At 28.2% G+C, this 18,424-nt stretch overlaps 5 protein-coding genes across 15 annotated transcripts; 4 read left to right on the forward strand and 1 right to left on the reverse strand.

The window, feature by feature from the left end:
- The first annotated feature begins 220 nt into the window (after window positions 1-220).
- Window positions 221-7,200, forward strand: LOC100647140. Of its 4 annotated transcripts, XM_003395074.4 has the most exons (22): window positions 225-382; window positions 876-1,045; window positions 1,118-2,494; window positions 2,555-2,790; window positions 2,863-2,976; window positions 3,047-3,199; window positions 3,271-3,437; window positions 3,511-3,601; window positions 3,685-3,867; window positions 3,949-4,087; window positions 4,157-4,250; window positions 4,333-4,535; window positions 4,641-4,839; window positions 4,907-5,161; window positions 5,234-5,353; window positions 5,433-5,575; window positions 5,664-5,850; window positions 5,920-6,007; window positions 6,078-6,206; window positions 6,293-6,448; window positions 6,525-6,614; window positions 6,687-7,200. In XM_003395074.4, exons 2-22 carry the CDS (start codon window positions 892-894, stop codon window positions 6,864-6,866), a joined length of 4,458 nt encoding a protein of 1,485 aa, XP_003395122.1. In that variant the 5' UTR covers window positions 225-382; window positions 876-891; the 3' UTR covers window positions 6,867-7,200. The 4 variants fall into 4 exon arrangements, with proteins under 4 accessions (XP_048261286.1, XP_003395122.1, XP_048261284.1 ...); XM_048405327.1 differs by lacking the exon at window positions 876-1,045; XM_048405328.1 differs by lacking the exons at window positions 225-382; window positions 876-1,045 and having other exon boundaries at window positions 1,314-1,404; window positions 1,478-2,494.
- Window positions 7,201-7,685: 485 nt separating this feature from the next.
- On the forward strand, window positions 7,686-9,402 carry LOC100648015. Of its 2 annotated transcripts, none has more exons than XM_003395082.3 (4): window positions 7,686-8,027; window positions 8,231-8,429; window positions 8,500-8,693; window positions 8,812-9,402. In XM_003395082.3, exons 2-4 carry the CDS (start codon window positions 8,233-8,235, stop codon window positions 8,988-8,990), a joined length of 570 nt encoding a protein of 189 aa, XP_003395130.1. In that variant the 5' UTR covers window positions 7,686-8,027; window positions 8,231-8,232; the 3' UTR covers window positions 8,991-9,402. The 2 variants fall into 2 exon arrangements, with proteins under 2 accessions (XP_003395130.1, XP_012163575.1); XM_012308185.3 differs by having other exon boundaries at window positions 7,699-8,139.
- Window positions 9,241-11,061, forward strand: LOC100647769 (eukaryotic translation initiation factor 4E type 2). Of its 3 annotated transcripts, none has more exons than XM_003395080.4 (6): window positions 9,241-9,400; window positions 9,878-9,965; window positions 10,039-10,281; window positions 10,364-10,516; window positions 10,598-10,801; window positions 10,890-11,061. In XM_003395080.4, the coding sequence occupies exons 1-5, from the start codon at window positions 9,381-9,383 to the stop codon at window positions 10,751-10,753; spliced, it is 660 nt and encodes a 219-aa protein (XP_003395128.1). In that variant the 5' UTR covers window positions 9,241-9,380; the 3' UTR covers window positions 10,754-10,801; window positions 10,890-11,061. The 3 variants fall into 3 exon arrangements, with proteins under 3 accessions (XP_003395128.1, XP_012163578.1, XP_012163579.1); XM_012308188.3 differs by having other exon boundaries at window positions 9,881-9,965; XM_012308189.3 differs by having other exon boundaries at window positions 9,890-9,965.
- A 557-nt stretch (window positions 11,062-11,618) lies between these two features.
- Window positions 11,619-13,812, reverse strand: LOC100647571 (motile sperm domain-containing protein 1). Of its 2 annotated transcripts, XM_048405333.1 has the most exons (7): window positions 13,375-13,812; window positions 12,967-13,143; window positions 12,736-12,899; window positions 12,477-12,636; window positions 12,251-12,361; window positions 11,789-11,932; window positions 11,619-11,724 (listed from the first exon to the last, which is right to left on the reverse strand). In XM_048405333.1, exons 2-7 carry the CDS (start codon window positions 13,109-13,111, stop codon window positions 11,693-11,695), a joined length of 756 nt encoding a protein of 251 aa, XP_048261290.1. In that variant the 5' UTR covers window positions 13,112-13,143; window positions 13,375-13,812; the 3' UTR covers window positions 11,619-11,692. The 2 variants fall into 2 exon arrangements, with proteins under 2 accessions (XP_048261290.1, XP_048261291.1); XM_048405334.1 differs by lacking the exon at window positions 12,251-12,361.
- LOC100647376 (peptidyl-prolyl cis-trans isomerase cyp11) lies at window positions 13,809-18,025 on the forward strand. 4 transcript variants are annotated; one of them, XM_012308183.3, is made up of 9 exons: window positions 13,809-13,925; window positions 14,762-15,065; window positions 15,144-15,231; window positions 15,981-16,010; window positions 16,091-16,236; window positions 16,315-16,408; window positions 16,498-16,750; window positions 16,888-16,983; window positions 17,047-18,025. In XM_012308183.3, the coding sequence occupies exons 1-9, from the start codon at window positions 13,923-13,925 to the stop codon at window positions 17,752-17,754; spliced, it is 1,722 nt and encodes a 573-aa protein (XP_012163573.1). In that variant the 5' UTR covers window positions 13,809-13,922; the 3' UTR covers window positions 17,755-18,025. The 4 variants fall into 4 exon arrangements, with proteins under 4 accessions (XP_012163573.1, XP_003395125.1, XP_003395124.1 ...); XM_003395077.4 differs by having other exon boundaries at window positions 13,815-14,582; XM_003395076.4 differs by having other exon boundaries at window positions 13,815-14,478.
- The last annotated feature ends 399 nt before the right edge of the window (window positions 18,026-18,424 follow it).

The following is an 18,424-nucleotide window of genomic DNA, read 5'->3' on the forward strand; positions in this document are numbered from 1 at the left end:
TGTACTAAATACAACTATAGTATATGTACTCCTTATCCGTTAATTATTTCTTATTTGACGATTTTTGAATATCAAATAACGCGTTAATACAAAGAATTCCATAATGCGTAAATATATAAATGTGATTGTTATTTATTGCTATAATCGGAAAGTTTTCTCTTTGAGAATGTTAAAACATAAACGCATGCGCTGAAATATATCGAATAATCTGTGATGCTCTATGAGAGATGGCTCCATGCTCATACTTACTACAATGTGAGAATGGTGTGTCAAGGCAAAGTGCACTGGTTCGAATCTTGTTCCAGAGATTTTGGATAAAATATTTTATTTTCCAACAGAATATCATTTTCAATGTAAAAGAAAAGTTTTTTAATAAATACTGGTAAGTCCGTTACAGAAAGATTGAAAAATCATTGAATGTTACAATTAAGTGACAAACTTTCTCGCATATAGTATTAAACGCCTAACCTTATCTTATCATTAATAAAAGGGTGTGATTAATAATAAAAGAATAAATTTTTATATCATTACAATCAATATTTCATACGAAATTAACAAGTCTGTCCCACGTGTGTGTCTCAAGAAAATGACAGTTTTTACGGCTTTTTGGACTAGATTATAAAAAGCGCATTTCACCGTCGCACATTCTATGTTCGAATCCTGCCCATATCAATTTTATGTTAATAAATCATAGACATTTTTTTCATATTGTAAAATGTTCTAAAATAATAACAAAAAAAATATGTAGTATTTTAAATATAGAGTTCTAGAAGAATATAGAAAAATTTATTGATCTAATACCCTCTTGGTCCTATACTGTATAATATTTAAGATTACATAATATTTTCAATATTTTCTATATTTTTAATATTCAGTTAGATCATAGTAATAATGAGCAAAAAGACTGTGGATTCTGACCCTTCATCTGATGGTATGAATTCAGCTATTACTAAATCTATTCATTCATTATCTGATAATACAAGGAAGTTAATGGTTTTTCCTAATATATTACAAAATATTTGTCTCAGTGATTCTATAGGAAAAAGTAAGTTAATCATTACCACAATTTAGAATAAAATAAGTATCTTTTTATTTATAATTTAATGTTCTGTTGCAGATGGAAACATAATGTCTGAATCAGAACTTATAAAGGAAGAACATAAAGATTTTGAGATTTCCACACCCAGTGGATATCCAAACTCAAACATTGTGATAAAACCAATCACTGTCATAAAAATTAATAAAAATAATCCAGCAAATAATGCAGATAACGAAAATTTAAAAAGTGCAACAGAAGTGCCTAAAATTAATACAAATGAAGAAAAATTAGAACTAAAATCAAATCACACAAAGAAAATGCAGAATCTTAATAATAGTAGAAGGAAAGAGAAGGGTAGCACAGAAGTAAGTAACTCCATAAATATTTCAAGAAATCAGAGAAAATCACAAGAACTAAAATGTACTGCTAAAACCTTAGAAAATAATCAAACTACCTCAACTGATGTACCAAAGTCTCAGAGAGATGATATAAGATCAGAACAAAGTACTAGTAAAAGATATTTAAGTGAAAGTTTAGAAGAGAATAAGGAGACAAAAGCAGAATATGAAATTGATGGAAATTTACTTAATAAACCTGAACATGTTTATAAACGAACTAAATGTGATGATTATATTACAGTATATAAAAAAGAAATTCCAGACAAAAGAAAAATGAGTTCTTGTAATACAGAATCAAAACAAGCAGTAATTTCTAATACTTTATCAAATAAAACTGAAACAACTGATGTTGTTCATTACATTAAATGTAAAAAACAAGAGCTTGAAAATGAAGCTGATGAAAGGAATATAATTACACTTGATTCACATAAATCTTCTACTTCTGTTACACCAGTTGTGACAAAATGTTCATTGCCTTTGAATTCCTCTAATACTTCTGAAAATTATTGTAATGTTATAAATAGTGAAGGAATAATGAAGGACGATTATAAAAATGAAATAAATAATAAAAATTTGGAATGTAAAAATTTAGAAAGTATAGGGTTGAATCATAAGAATGATAATGAAGTACAAATGAAATCAATGAGTACCTCTGTGCTTGAATTTGAAAATGAAGGATCTAGAAAGTTAGGAGATGAAAATCTAAATGTTAAAGATACAAGTGTTAATGAAGATAGAATCAATTCATCACTTATAACATCAAATACTTCATTAAATCAAGAAACTTTAAACACAGATTCAATATGTCAAAATAATAGCAATCAAACTTTGACGGTTAGACCAGTAGTAAGAAAAAGAGGAAGACCTAGAAAAATTCTGCTTACAGTGCAGAAAACTGCAGACATTTCAAATAAGGAATCACAAGAAAACTTAGGGGTTTTACAAAAAATGAATGATATCTCTATTGAAGAAACGCCTGTTCATAGTAACAGACATAATGAAGAATCATATAATTTTAGTAATAACGATGACATAGATGATAATAACAGCACTGAAGGTAACATTCTTAACTCAATTACTATTTAAAAAAGTGATAGATCATAAGATACATCTGCAGGTAATCCAGATACATCTACAAGTAGAGGAAGAGGAAGAGGAAGAGGAAGAGGAAGAGGAAGAGGTAGAGGTAGAGGTAGAGGTAGAGGTAGAGGCAGGGGTAGAGGCAGAGGCAGGGGTAGAGGTAGAGGGTCATCTTATTCTGCATTAGATACTGAGTATATAGAAAATTCGGAGGGACCAATTACTATAGAAGAAAACTCAAATGAAAGTAGTACTGTAACTCGTGCATCAGAAGTAAGTTTTATATAAAATATTGGAACTATATGTCATTCTCAAATTACATAAATATATGTTTTTCTATTTCAGGTAAATTTTGTGACTTGCGCCAAATGTGAAGAAGATATATTAAAAGTCAACTGGGATTCACACAATCTGCGCAAGCATAATTATATGAGTTGGAAAAAGGACGATGAACCTATTGTAAATATAAGATTAATATAAATAAATTTGTAAACTTATTATCCTATTTATTAAAGAATTTTGTTTTCAGGACTTCGAAAATAATATTAAACTATGGAGAAAAGTATTAATGACTGCTATTCAAAAAAGAAGGGGTCAATTGTGCTGCGAAAAATGCGGTGCTGTAAAGCGTAGTGCGAACGGTTTTATATCTCATATGCAATTTTGTGGAAAATCAGAAGAAGTATGCAATTTTTCAATTAGAATTTGAAACGTAATGCAATGTAACTATACATACAATAATCTTTTTACCAGGAAAGGCAAGCTTTGATGGTAAGTTGCCCTATCTGTGGTGCTGTTATGATGCCATCTTCTATGGAAATGCATGAAAGGGTACATAGGCAAACAGAACGAAATAAAATAAATGAATTGCAATTAAATACTGCTACTAATGAAAGAACAAAACGCAAAGCTGCAGAAAAGTAAGTTATATAAACTGGAAGTTTATTAAAATTTAAATTAAATAAAAATATTCATATAGCATTATAATTACAGAGCAATTTCAAAAATTTCTGAATTTACTGAGCTTGTCAAAGACAGCAATTTACCGCCTGAAAAGAAAATGAAGCCTGACTCTTCTTTGCTGGTATATTACTTTTTTAAAAATATCTTTACCTAAAAAAAAACCTAATTTACCAAATGAATAACTATATAAAACTAACATTACAGAAAAGTTTGATCAAAATGCCTGAACATAAAAGACCTATACCATCTGTGTGGAAAGGCATGTGGAAGAAAGTATTATCTTCAGGGGGAACAATAAATTGTCGTCAAGTAGGCTGTACTTATACATGTTCCTCTCTTGAAGATATGTGTGAACATGTTTCTAAGTGTAACTTCACTCCTGAGGAGGTATATATTACAATAATACTAATTTCATTTCTATGGCATATCTAAAATGTTAACTTTAGCACATATTTAATTTTATTGCAGAGTTATATATGTAAAAAATGTAAATTTTCAACTACCTCTGATGAAGATATAAAGAAGCACGTATTAGAAAAGCATTCAATAACAGATGAAGTTGATAAATATTCAGATTTTGAAGAGGAAGATTGTAGTTCGGATGAAAGTAAGGATAAATTTTATTATAAAATAAGAAGTTAAATTATTAAGTTTCACACACGATTTTTATTTCTAGAAACATCTACAATGAAATTTTTGTACAAGGAAAAATTTCGTAAAATCAAATGGAAAGAACCGTATCTGCTCGGTGTGCAATGGTCTATGGAATTGTAAATATCTATATCTTTTAGAGTTAAAATATATAATTCTTTAATATGTTTAAGTAACAGTCCATATTATTTTCTTTAACAGCGAACAAACAAATTACGAACTTTGTCTATTTAATGATTATTTTCCTAATCAGTTTACTTTATTAAACAATTCCGATATTCTTAAATATTTGCCAGAGCTAGAAATTTCCATGCGAACAAAAAAAGAAAGTGTGTCTAAAACACTGTGTAATACAGAAGATACATGGAAGCAATGGAAACGATTTGAAGGTGGTTTAGATGAAGGTAATTACTTAGCGATAAAAACAAGTAATTACTTATAATTAATTACTTATATTATATTACGTATTTCATAATGTTCAATATATTAAATTTAAAATAATTTTTCAGGCACTCCAATATTTTTTACTGGTGGACCAGTGTGGTCATTAGCTTGGTTACCTATTCCATCACCAATGTATTCTAAGGAACCTTGTCAATATATCGCGATTAGTACTCATCCAAAAATGACAAGTGAATATACTGTAGGAAAATCACACTCTGAGCCTAATATGATACAAATTTGGAATATCGGGTCTTTGGATTACGAGTTAGTAACAAAAAGTAGAATATGCTAGTATCAAATTTCTTCAAAGTAAATTTTTCTTTTCTTTTAGGATTGATAGTAAAGTAGAATCCCCTACTTTGTCATATGCTATTGTACACAACAGTGGTACCATATGGTGTTTAGAATGGTGTCCTTCCGGATGTTATCAAGATGAAAGCTTAAATAATTATAAGAATGAAAACAAAATACCCAGTAATCTTAAGCGAATGGGTATGCTTGCAGCAGCTTGCTCGAACGGAAATGTAAATGTTTATTCATTACCTTTTCCAGAAGAGCTTAAATTTAAGAAGACTACAGACAATGAGTAAATAACAAATTCATCCAAATGAATAAATTCCTGTACATGTGTTGCTATTATGAATATATGTTATTGTAGATGGCCTATATACTCCACTGATCCAGTAATAACATTAGTTGTAAATATTTCAATGTATGATAACAATGATCAAAATTGGCAATGTACCAAGTTATCATGGACAAAAGAACACGGTCATAAGTACAATTCTTTCACTATATTCTGATCCATTTCCTAATTTTATAATAACTGACTTGTACAATTTCTTTCGTTTTTGCAGTACAATCGCTGCAGGATTTTCAAATGGATATATAGCTTTATGGGATTTAACATATAAATCACCATTATCAATACAAAAAAGGAAGAACACATATTTCATAAATGCGTTTCAGCATTTTTATGCTCATGGTAATGCTGTGAGTAGTAAGTATATACATATATATATTTCTTTCTTTTTTGCAAAGTAATATAAAATAAAATAACAAGTTCAACAGGAGTACCATTTTTGTAGTGCTAGCGTTAATTCCGTATAATAAAGGAAGATTTCTAGCTTCTGGCAGTTTAGATAGATCATACAAATTTTGGAATTTAGAAGACATAAATAGTCCTCAAATTAGTATGCAAAAGTCTATTATAGTAAATGGTGAATGGATGACACACTGGCCATGTGCTATTGTTACTTTTGATGATGCACTAGGGTAAGGACCATAAAAGAATATTTTCAATTGATGAAATCTATTTTTTAATATTATATTATTCTATTATAGGTACAACCATACTTATACTTATTTGATTTCATTAAGAGAACACGAATACAAATACTACCCTATTTTACAAACAAATTCTACCACATATGTAAGTAATTTTAGAAAGTATATTTTAGATATTATTAAAAAGTAACCTTTTCTATTTAAAAATTTTATAGGCTGTAGCCACTTCTGACTATGCAAATAGCATTGCACATGGCACACTAGCAGGAGAAATACAAACAATTTTCGCACATGGACTTATATATAATAGAGATATTGATAAAGCTTTAACAAAGAAAAAAATGGTATTTCTTTCTGTGTTTAACGTGGTTAAATATTATTGATAATTTAAACCATTTCTTACAAAGTTAAATATAAATAATTCTCCTAGGTGAGTTCATTTGTTAAAATAGTGGACTTCTCAGAAAAAGAAGATAGTAAAGATAATAAAAAGCACAAAAAGAATTCGAAAGATTATTGTTATATGCCAGGAACTTATGATCAGTGCCAGGATCGATTTGGTATTGTTTTTTGTGATAAATTAAAAGTAAGTAGTCTCACTGCATAATGTATTTTATTTTTTATTATTTTCACATTACTATTTTATTCTATTATATTTAAAGAGCGTTGAACATCATGAGCAGAAACAACCGAATGAGGAGGAACTACCAGAAGTTCCGCTTGAAGAATATCCATTTATGTCTGTAAACAGAGTATGTATATCATAACTGTTTTCATTTAATTGATATTTTTATTCGATACTGAAATTAAATAATAAATTCTAGATGTCTTGGAATCCGAATGCATGGAGTTACTTCTGGATGGTAGTTGGTTACCAGAATGGTTTAGTAAGATTATTAAATTTCAGATATATGTCTGTGTCGCGCGAACTAAAAACATTATTGCCTCAATACGTAAAGTCTATGCTTCATAAAGCAAAAATTACAACAGAGAAACGTTGTTAACGCAAAGAAAAAGCAATCTTTTATAATGAAATCAAGTATTATGAAATTAATGGCGAATGCGCCTACTCGTTGTTAATGTGTAGCAAATTATTTTTTACAATTTTATAGGCCAATTTTATAAAGACTGGCATGCCAATGCTTCAACAAGATTCATTGTTATGTATATATTAAAAGAACTATGTAAAATTTATTGAATGTATTTATCATAGTCCATTTGAGAAGGTAACGCATTTTGTATAATATGTATATCTGCACGTTTTGTAATTTGTAATATTTAAAATGTGAAACTTCTGATTAAATTATGTTAATAAACAGGATTTTTTACAAGCTTGAATAGTTGTTAATACAAGCGACCTCAGTTTATGTTATTTTTTTTCGCTTACTCTAAAGTGTGTGATAGTTCTATATAATATTAATATATTACTCTTTTGGCATATTAGTAACGAAAAATATTTTAGTAACTAAAATAGTTTAGATGGTCTGTTACATGCCAAATAATTGTCGAAACTCGAGGAATAATCCTTTAAAATTGAAACATTTATCTGCATTCATCATTCCAAATTTTTGAAATTCGGCTATCGATATTTTTCAATCTAGCCACAGAAGTTTTAATACTTTTAAACGATATAGAAAGGTGGATAAAACATTGTAAAATATTATTACATACTTAAAATATTTGTTAAATGTTCTATCGAGTTTTAAAATATATTATGCTCCATTTCGCGCCATTAATCACATCATTTGGTACAGTTAGGTTTCGCATATACCTATATACCATTGTCGTATACATACACATGCACATTAGTTTGATAAAGAGGTGGGGCTACAGAACCACTAGAGAAGGTAGTAGGGATCACATGTATATACAATCAAACGACGGAAAACGTCGTGGCCAGAGCTAAAGTAGCGGAGGGAAATAGAATATTTCGTAGCGAATTGTGAAGCAGTAGCTACTTCAACATTCTTCCTTTGATATTTGAAACGAAGGCAGTATCATTACATATTTAGTTTATCTCACTGGCGGAAGTTCACAATATCAAATACATAGATACAAATTCAATTCGTATAGTAATAAAAAATATAATTCACTCGAAAACTGCTTTTGTTTCATTTTCAATAAAAAGGAAACCGTCTTTATTTCATTTTAAATATTTGGTGCAAGTAAGTGAAGAATACCTTCTTTTTCTAGTTTTTAAAAAAAGTTGTAATGCACAATATGAGACATTCTTTATTCGTTTCGGATGTTTATATTAACAGCACGGGTATGATAACTGTATGTGTCAGCAAGTATAGTTTTACTTCTATATTGTACGTAAAAAAATTTTTCATAGAATTATTATCATGTTACAAAATTATTCTTTTAGAAATGGGTATCAATCCAATGAAGTGGAAAACCAGAAATGTACTGTATACTATTTTAACACTTTTTATCTTTTATGTTCTCTTTGTATATAAGAAAAAACATCATGTACTGTTCGAAGGAATAATAAAAAATTCAAATCCTATACATGTATGGGAATTCGTAGCGGATTTTAGTAATATGAAAAAATTAAATCCAACAATGTATGTAAAACATTACACATCACAATCTTTTTCTTTCTCTTTTCTTTTTAACTTTAATTAATATTTACAGAGAAGAATTTAATATTATCGCAGAAAGTGGCAATTACGATCATTGGAAATATTCGGTCGAATATACTGAACATTTGAGTCATATACCAATTATACGAAACATAGCGCATGGACATTACGCCATACGTGAAGATAATAATGGTTACTTGATTACTTCGAAACATCAGACGTGTTTCTTTCCCAAATTTGGATGCTGTGAGTGATCGTTTCTATCGGAGGAAAAAAATAAGTTCCTTATGACATTAGAGACCAGTACCGACACCAAATGAGACTTTCAAATGATTTTAATCTTAAATTCTGATTTTCGTTTCAGTGGAGTCGATCTCGCAATTCAGATTCGATCGAGATGGTGCAACAGATACAAAGTGTATCGAAACCGTACAATATGAATGTCCAATTGCATTTTCACCGTTATGTTACAGAGAAGTTATGTATCAACGAGAAGAAATTATGAAAAGATTGAAATTAAAATTCTCAGAGGCTAAAAATTAAAAACAGTTAATATTGTCATAGATTTACTTTTTTGACCTTAAGAAAGTTAAAATATATAGTTTACGCTGTTTTTAGATTCACAATGTACTTGTAATATATTTTATACAAAAATAATAATTTTTATAACGATTTTTGTACAATATTTTATATATCGCGCTGTTAGTTTATATATATATTTAGTATGACCAACATCAAAATGTAAAATCTCCGATAACAAAGTGACAAAAAAGAAAATAGAGGGGGAGATCAACAATTTATCGAAAACATACACATGAGAGAACCTGTGAAAAGGAAACAGACATTGAAAAGTCTTTCTATTTTTATTTGTATTTATTGAAATATATATCATTCATAACCTTTAAACAATAGATTTATATTACAGCGTGAAACATGTCTAATAAATTTGAGGCGTAAGTGAAACTAGCGTTCTTATTCGTCGTGCCTTTTTGTTTAGGCTAGTTAGAGGTTAGATCTGTTTTAAATAGAAATCAAAATTCATTAATATACTGTCTTGTTTAACGCCCACAGCGTGCTTTTTTTTATACATTTGATGGGTTAATTGCTAACTTGCGCACAGTATTGTCTAACTAGTTCAAAATAACAAAACACGTGATATACCTTGACATTTGTCAGAACCTAAATACACCTACGTCTATTGAATTTTCGATTGTTATTTTTATTATTTGTTTTTGACATTTTGATCAATTACCAAATAATAATTAAATTCATTTTTCTGCATACGACTATATAGAATCAATAATCATATAATTTATAAGAAACAAATGTATAAAGTCTGTAGCATATTGTTTTGTGAATAAAAAATTACATAAAATATTATAAAGATGATTTAATAACAGTATTTGTGAAACTCATGTTGTAAATTATAGTAGTACTTGCAGGTTAAAAACTAACGAAGACAATGGGAATGATGAAACACAATCAAAAGATAATAAAAAAACTGAAAAAGATTTACTAGTAAGTAAATAGTATTGTACTTTTTTTTCATTCTATTGATATGCTCTAATTAAATAGCACATATTTATTATAGCCCTCTATAGAAATTAGTCCAAATGAGCATAAATTACAATATGCATATGCGTTATGGTATAGTCGACGCAGTCCTGGTAAACAATCAAGTATACAAAGTTACGACCAAAATTTAAAATTGGTTGGTAGGTTTGCAAGCGTGGAGCAGTTTTGGAGTCTTTACAGTCATTTAGTCCGGCCATCAGAGTTAACAACATCTACAGATTTTCATCTTTTCAAAGTTGGCATAAAACCAATGTGGGAAGTATGTGTTTAGTGCCTCTTGTACTGTATAAAAAATTTATTCTTATTGAGTAATTTCATTATAACAAATGATCTTTTCCCAGGATGAGGCAAATCAGAAAGGTGGTAAATGGATAGTACGGTTAAGAAAGGGTTTAGTTTCTAGATGTTGGGAAAATCTTGTATTAGCTATATTAGGAGAACAATTTATGGTTGGAGAAGAGATATGTGGAGCTGTTGTATCTATAAGGTTTCAGGTATGGTAATTTTTATTATTTGAAAATATTAATCTATATATATGTATATTACGAGTCATTAGGTATTCTTATTTTTAACAGGAAGACATAATATGTCTATGGAATAAGACTGCATCTGATTATGCGATAACAGCACGTATTAGAGATACATTAAGGAGGGTCTTACATCTTCCAACAAGTGCCTCAATGGAATACAAAACTCATACTGATAGTTTGAAGAATGTTCATCGGCTCTAAAATCTTGTGATGCTAACTCAGAGATTCAAGTTCTTTGTCGACTTTCAGGTAAATTATATTCTACTATTATAAAGAAAATCACAATGAAAAAATATGTGTTTATAAAACAGCACTCTTTGTGTATTTCTATATTTAGCTCATAGATACTTGTGAAAAGATGACATGTAGGTGGAAAATATTTTACAACTACAAAATTTAAATGACCATCTTATTTGATAACACATTTGATTCACAAGTATCCCATTGTAACTTATGTAAATAATAAATACATGTTGATAATAAAAAAATAATCTTATTTACAAAATGTATATGTGAAATTTTTATAATGATCGTTCTTACTATATATAGTTGGATTATGTTATAATTATGATGTTATAATTATAACAATAAACAATCATTCTATATGCCAAATACTTTTATTTAAGAGTACTTAAAATTTGGAGCCCATTTTACATAGGATATTTATACATTTTTACACGAGATCGTGATTCTTTAGAATATATGCATAATTATTAATGTATTTTGTACATAATGCTTTCATACACAAAGCATTTTAATCGAAATATAAATATTAATTCCGATATAAAAATTAATGTATTTTTATATTTTAACTTGAAATATATAAAAAGACTGTGATTTTGTTAAAATTTTAATATATATACAAATTTCTTTTATACGCTTGAGGCAATGAAGCACAAACTTGGACAAGGAGATTTACCACCACATACATTAAAAGAATAAAAGATTTTATATATGTAAATAAATATTTGCGTTAGCGACAGTGTATCGTCATGATTTGTTGTATTTAGACTAGAATCAGGTAGTATATTCAGTAAAAAAAATGAGGCCCAATGCCAAGAAAACCTAACATTAATTGTGCTTTTATTTCATGATTCTAATCATTATATAAAGCTTGTTTTGTATATATAAAGACAGAAATTACAACCTTAAAATAATAATTGTAACCATACCTGTAATAAATGAAAAAATACTGTTTATGTTTTCTTAACCAAAACATAAATAATGAATACTTACCCAATACAAATGAAAATATTAATTTAAAGTTTATGGAGAGATGAAGATAATCAGGCACTCTATTATTCTGCTCTCCTTCTGTAGGTAAGAGCAATCCAACTATGCAAATGATTCCAGCAATCAGTGCTACATAATTTGTCCCTCCTAAAAGTTATTAAAGTACTTATTAAAATACTTTATTTTTATTTAAAATATTTAATTTTTTATTTTAAGAGCATTTATTTTTGTACTTATAGCTTACTAGGGGTAGTATGCAAATTTGCATATAAAAGAATTTTTTAATTGAAATAGATATGCTAAAGAAATTTATTCTTATCACATATATTAAAATTGAATGGCATTAAAGATATGAAGTATTATATGACCTCAAACTAAGTAACTAAATATTAAGCTGGTATTAAATAAACTAGTATTAAATAGTATTTAAATCCAAAAACTAATTTTAAATACTAACTTATTAACCTTTATCCGTAACATAATTCATATCTGAAGATAAGTAAATTTCTGTGTTCTTATTTTGAATATTTCCACGAAATAAATCATGTTTTGATCTTGGTGGTTTCAGTGTGTATTCTGTAATTGTAAATAATAATTTTGCCATTCAAAAAAATGTATCATACTGCTCATAAAGAAATGATGTACATTATAATGTATAATAAGTAACAATTTATAGATATTTTTTACTTACTATCAATGGCTTTATTTTGAGCTATAAGAGCATATGATTGTTGCTGTCTGGTTTCATTTATGGGAAGCTGTTGAAACATTTCAGGATCTGGTGTAGATCTTCCAGCTGCTTCTGTTGTTCCAGGAAGTAATTTAGCTTCAACATCTCTTTGTCCTATGGCCTATTAATTTCCAAAAAGTATAAGATTATACTATTTTGTTAATGGAATTATATTTACTCTTATATTTAAACATAATCATTTTATTACATGTTTAATTACCTGTTTAGTTGGATGTTCTTGCATTTGTATTCTAAATTTATCAACAACATTACAATTACTAAACACAAGAGCTGTATGTCTGACAACAATATCAATACAATATCTCGCTTTTATTGTTCCTTCAGGCTCAACAACTTTATATTTATTTGGTGCAGTACATAATACTGTAATTATAACGGATTATGTTGAAACTTTTACTTAACTATTAGCTCGCATAATAACAATATATACCTTTAAATCTTATTGGAAAATCATATGGGTTATACAAAGTTAAGACTTGTTTGTGAGTAGACTGATCGTCTAAAAAAAAAGTGATACTTTGAGGAAATACAAACACTGGTAGTTTTCTTGGAGTTGTAACTAATTGGGGCTGCATTATATTTGTTTAATTTTGTGTCGTCCATGCACCTATAGAATTATGTTTGTCATTACACAGATATCTAAATTTATTGCTTAAGTTTATGTTATAATATATATACAAACTTAATTATTTTAAAACATTCTAAACATTTACTTTATATATTTTAATTCGATTTAATAGCACAAACTGCTTTTAATGTGTGCTTGATTTGTTATATTTTAATATTGGAAAATTTGTAATAGATAGATAATTATAGTTAAATGCTTAATATGACTTACCTAAAAAAAAATTAAGTACTTTGTGGATTATTGAAATTAAATTAAAACTTATGTATCGTCAAATTTTCGGAATTAATAATAACAATTGCTCAAAATGAATAAAAATAGAAATATATATTACAGCGTATTTAAACAAACTTTTAAAAACTGATAATTTCTATTATAATAACTACACTGATAACTATGTAAATGTCCAATGGTGCTTCGTTTAAAAAAGATGTTTAGTTATTCTGACAAATGACTTGAATGACTTAATGAGTTGCGTTAAACACTTAATTAGTTGTATAACAACTTCTGTAAAGTACAATATTTACAAGCTTGTTAGCATTATAGGTCCATTTGGTTGAATACTGCACTGTTGATCTTCCTAGTGAAACAATTATTCACAGTATTATGGTATTCGTCACTCGTTATACATCACTTTTCATTTTCATCACTAACACTTACTATTGTGCGTGTGAACAAGCTGGTTGTGTGATTTTCTCGTCTTTCCCTAGCTTATCATTACGAATCAGTTGATTAATTTCATCAGTCTTGTTAAAATTTAGATGGTATCAAAAATCACTTTATCATTCATACGTCATTTCTATTCAAATCAATCAATCGATTTAGCAATAAGAAAATGCAAATACATACTTAAAAATTTTAATACGTGAAATGGTTATAAATGTTTTGAATATCGTTTAGAAATTTAACTGATGAAAACTAATGATAATATTAAAAACAACCTATTATCGCCCAGTTTTCGTTTTATTTAAAATAAAGGATTTTATCTGAAGATAGATTTCATGACAGATTTCAGTAGATTTCCTAAAATTAAAATTTTTCTAATAACAACACATTGTCTATACAAAATTCGGCGATAAATCAATCGTGTGCTGATATAGGGAAAAAAATACTAGTATGTTTTGTTGGCAACCGTGAGTACGTAATATATTGACAATACTCCGACGATTTCAACAATATGGCATCGGGTCATCGGGTTTATAAGTAATTACGTCCGTGCTTACGTTGGTCGAATGTTGATATTATCGTATTACTATAATAACGTTGTGCTAACGTATAAAAAAATGATTGACATACTACGTAGATTTTAATAAATAGGTAGTGTACTAAGTATCAGAAGTAATTGCGCAAAGCGATTCTAACCTTTTTCCGGAACTTTCGGTTTCCGAATTTCATCAGTGTTTTTATTTTTCAATATCACGGTAACAATCTATTTTTCCCATAAATATATTTAAACATTATATTATTGCGAATCACTTTCAAATTTGATTAATACATTTCTAAAAAAACATTTGTAATCTTCTAATGAATTAATAACTTTTATTATGTTTTGGATAATATTTATAACAAGCATGGATTTTATTTTCTTTTACATTTTCAGAAGTATACAAAAGAAGAAACCATGGTTAATGTTAATCCCAGAGTGTTCTTTGATATAGAGGTGGGCGGTCTCCCAATGGGTCGAGTGGTATTTGAACTCTTTGCAGACATTTGTCCGATGACATGTGAAAATTTTCGTGCCCTATGTACTGGAGAGAAAGGACTTGGAAAAACAACTGGCAAACAATTGCATTATAAAGGAATTGTTTTTCATAGAGTAGTTAAAGATTTTATGATTCAAGGTGGTGATTTTTCAGTAGGTAATGGAACTGGAGGAGAATCAATTTATGGTGGAACTTTTGCAGGTATATTTATATAAACAGATATATTTTACCTATTATAATTAAAAATAAATATGATTTATTTATAATAATATTTTGCAGATGAAAATTTTGTTATAAGACATAATAAATCATTTTTATTATCTATGGCAAATCGTGGTAGAGACACAAATGGTTCACAATTTTTTATGTGAGTATTTATGAAAAAATAAGTATACAAACTTTAATAAAATAATATAAAAATGTATTTCTTAAATAGCATAAAATAATTGATTAGATTTATAGTAAAAGAAAAGTGCAGGATGGTGTAATATATGTCTTTAAAAGTTATAAGATATTAATGCATTATATTGTTTTACTAAACATTTATTTTGCATGTACTATTAACAAAAATGATCAGCTTAAAGGTTAATACTTATACTTGCAAAGAGAACTTTTGTTTGTGTATGAATTTTATTTTTTAATATTTCTACTGGCTTAAAATTATGTTTCTCTGCTGACAGATGTAAACTTTGTCAACCTCAAAGGTAAAGGTAATAGGAATTTAATATACATTTATTTTCATATCTCAACATTTTTCCATGCTAATATATTTTCAAATGTATCCCAACTAAATAACAGGTGATACAATTAAATAAAAGGATAATTGGGTTTGTTAATTTTAGCAAAGAATTTGATTATCTTCTATCACCTCTTGATGTTAATAATGTCATTGTAAAGTTGTTTGGTATTTAATAAATTATATGAAACACTTAATTTTTCCGGTGAATATTGAAAAGTATAGAAGTAAGAATATCTTTGAAGGAATGAATAACTTAGCTATATTTCTGTGTAGTCGTGAGGGAAGGGTCTGCACACCACTACTACAACACAATGACCAATGAAAGCTGGCTCTTTCTGTTCATCTCTCATCCCCTTAATCATATTTTGTTGTTGTAGTACAACACAACCAGCGCCTCACCTCGACAAGTAAGTAACAATAAATAATGTTTTGATTATTAAAAAGATTCTTAAACACTGCTTTCAATATTTAAACGTTAAATTTCTAGTGTCCATGTGGTTTTTGGAGAAGTAGTATCGGGCCAGGAAATTGTTACACATATTGAGGGACTTCCAGTAGACCGCATGTCTCGTCCGTTACAAGATGCGAAGGTTGTAAATTGTGGAGAACTTGTATTGAAAGTAAAAAATAAAAGTATGTTTTAGTTGCTATAAATTGTTATATTAATAGAATTAATGAGATAGTTAAAATTAACTATATATATGTTTACAGCAAAGAAACGTGAAACAAAGGATAGCAGTTCGTCTGATTCTAATTCTGATTCATATGCAGAGAAACCTAAGAAGAAGAAAAAGGCGAAGAAAAAGTAAAGTGCATTCAAGCTCTATAATTAAATTAATATTAAGAATATTGCATCTACTATAGAAATATCTGCATTACTTGTTTATGTTACAGTAAAAAAAGAGCAAAATCAGAGGATGGTGAAATTCATGATTCAAATGAAGATGACCTTGGACAACCTCATCCCCTTGTTTCGGTTACAAAAATCGATCCTGATGAAATTCCTGAAGTACCAGCAAATAAATTTTTATATAGAGCAGGACCTACCAATAATGCAAATCAGAAAGAATTTAGACAACACTACGGGAGAGACCGGGTACGATCACATAGAAAAACTGGTCGCATTTTTAAAGGAAGAGGAATATTTGTAAGTATTTTTATGCAAAATACAACATATGGTATGTATAAATTTTGTGAATGAATTTCATCATGATAAACCATTTCTTGCTTTTAAAGCTTTTTAAAGTTAAAGTAAAGTAAATGAATAAATAAATATATTTTTAGCGATATCATACGCCTTCACGTAGCCGTTCGAGAAGTGTCACACCACCTCATTGGAAACAAGCTCAAAATCGTACTATTAAGTTACATGAATTTCAGGTATGTGCAGTATATTTAATGAAATCATAATTATATTTTTGTATATTCTGATTTATATTACAGAAATTAGAGAAAGAACGCTTAAAGAAAGAGGAGGAATTAAAGAAACGCGAAGCCGATAGGATTAAAAAATTTACTGAAAATCCTGATGAAGATAACCAAGTAGTGGACAAATTTGATGTCGAAGCACATATATCTGAAGAATTAGAAAATAAAGAAAATGATCAGTCAGATGAAAAAAAGAGTGCCAGTAAAAACGCGGACCAGGATCAAGATAACTTAAATGCTAGTATAGATGTTAACGATGCTATCACAAAAGACAAAGTAGATGCGAAACATAAAAATGAAAAGATAATTAAACGCGACTTACATCGATCGTATGGCGATAGATCGTCACGGCGAGAATCGCGCGATAGAAGCAAAAGACGTGGAAGTGGTCGGTCCAGATCGCGAGATCGACGGAGATCTCGAGATAGAGATTATGACCGTAGAAATAGTCGTGACAGAAGAAATAGAAGAAACTATTATCCTCGAAGGCGAGATTCATATAGGATTAACAGGCCTGGCAGAGATAATTATAGATATTATGATAGACGCAATGATTATAGAAGAACAAACAATTCTAATCCTAACTACGATACGGATATGAATTCATCCCGTTATGATAAAAATCGAAGAAAAAGTGATAATACCTTAGACTCTAACAATCAACCAAAATTTAAACGCCGCTCACGTTCAACTAGTTCTAGTAGTCAGCACTCCAAAGACTAAATTCAATATTTTCTTATTACTTTGTCTGCATAATACAGAAAAAAATATAATTTATGAAACGAATTTCAATTATGTTTTCAAATTTTTTGTTAGAATTTGTTTCTTTATAGGATTTATGAATTTATGTATAGAAACACTGATTTAAATTTGTAATAATTAAATCATAATATTGGTTATGGTGTTTAAATGTAAATTCTAATTTTCTCATAATTAGAATAATTAATATAATTTTTGTACTTCTGCAAAGACGAATACAATGTATTGAAAGCTATAGTTGTTTGATTCTTTACTTCTATATATTTTTTAAACGAACATAAAGCTGAAATATTTAATATCAAGTACATCTTCTATTTATATAGCATTATATTGTAAATTAAAAGTACTTTTGTAGTTAGTGTTTAATATATACTTATAAGCTAAATTTGAGAATGTTTTTTACAAATGAATATCCTATGCATTTTCAATATTCTTTGTATGTAATCTTAGAAAATATCTAATCTTACAAATGGAAGTATATATATTTTACTTGGCATTTTTAGCAAGTTTTAGTTTAGTTTAGCAAGAGAAATTTAGATAAAATGATGAAAATATAAATAATTATTAAACAATTATTATTGCCACTTGCATATGATTTAAACGAATACACTAATATATTGTATAATTATTATTC

This window comes from Bombus terrestris, chromosome 4, assembly GCF_910591885.1.
Source record: "Bombus terrestris chromosome 4, iyBomTerr1.2, whole genome shotgun sequence".
Taxonomy (NCBI): Eukaryota; Metazoa; Arthropoda; class Insecta; order Hymenoptera; family Apidae; genus Bombus; species Bombus terrestris.

Bases quoted from the DNA above. Each gene is read 5' to 3' on its own strand.
- LOC100647140 (XM_003395074.4), top strand. From the start codon at position 892: ATGAGCAAAAAGACTGTGGATTCTGACCCTTCATCTGATGGTATGAAT. The intron at 4,536-4,640 runs GTAATTACTTAG...ATAATTTTTCAG, and splicing joins TGAAGGTGGTTTAGATGAAG to GCACTCCAATATTTTTTACT. The intron at 5,162-5,233 runs GTAAATAACAAA...ATGTTATTGTAG, and splicing joins AAGAAGACTACAGACAATGA to ATGGCCTATATACTCCACTG.
- LOC100648015 (XM_003395082.3), top strand. From the start codon at position 8,233: ATGGGTATCAATCCAATGAAGTGGAAAACCAGAAATGTACTGTATACT. The intron at 8,430-8,499 runs GTATGTAAAACA...TAATATTTACAG, and splicing joins AAAAAATTAAATCCAACAAT to AGAAGAATTTAATATTATCG. The intron at 8,694-8,811 runs GTGAGTGATCGT...TTTTCGTTTCAG, and splicing joins CTTTCCCAAATTTGGATGCT to TGGAGTCGATCTCGCAATTC.
- LOC100647769 (XM_003395080.4), top strand. From the start codon at position 9,381: ATGTCTAATAAATTTGAGGC. The intron at 10,282-10,363 runs GTATGTGTTTAG...ATCTTTTCCCAG, and splicing joins GCATAAAACCAATGTGGGAA to GATGAGGCAAATCAGAAAGG. The intron at 10,517-10,597 runs GTATGGTAATTT...TATTTTTAACAG, and splicing joins TTGTATCTATAAGGTTTCAG to GAAGACATAATATGTCTATG.
- LOC100647571 (XM_048405333.1), bottom strand. From the start codon at position 13,111: ATGCAGCCCCAATTAGTTACAACTCCAAGAAAACTACCAGTGTTTGTA. The intron at 12,900-12,966 runs GTATATATTGTT...TTATAATTACAG, and splicing joins TTTTCCAATAAGATTTAAAG to TATTATGTACTGCACCAAAT. The intron at 12,362-12,476 runs GTAAGTAAAAAA...TTACAATTACAG, and splicing joins TCAAAATAAAGCCATTGATA to AATACACACTGAAACCACCA.
- LOC100647376 (XM_012308183.3), top strand. The intron at 16,011-16,090 runs GTAAGTAACAAT...TTAAATTTCTAG, and splicing joins CCAGCGCCTCACCTCGACAA to TGTCCATGTGGTTTTTGGAG. The intron at 16,409-16,497 runs GTAAAGTGCATT...TTTATGTTACAG, and splicing joins AAGAAAAAGGCGAAGAAAAA to TAAAAAAAGAGCAAAATCAG.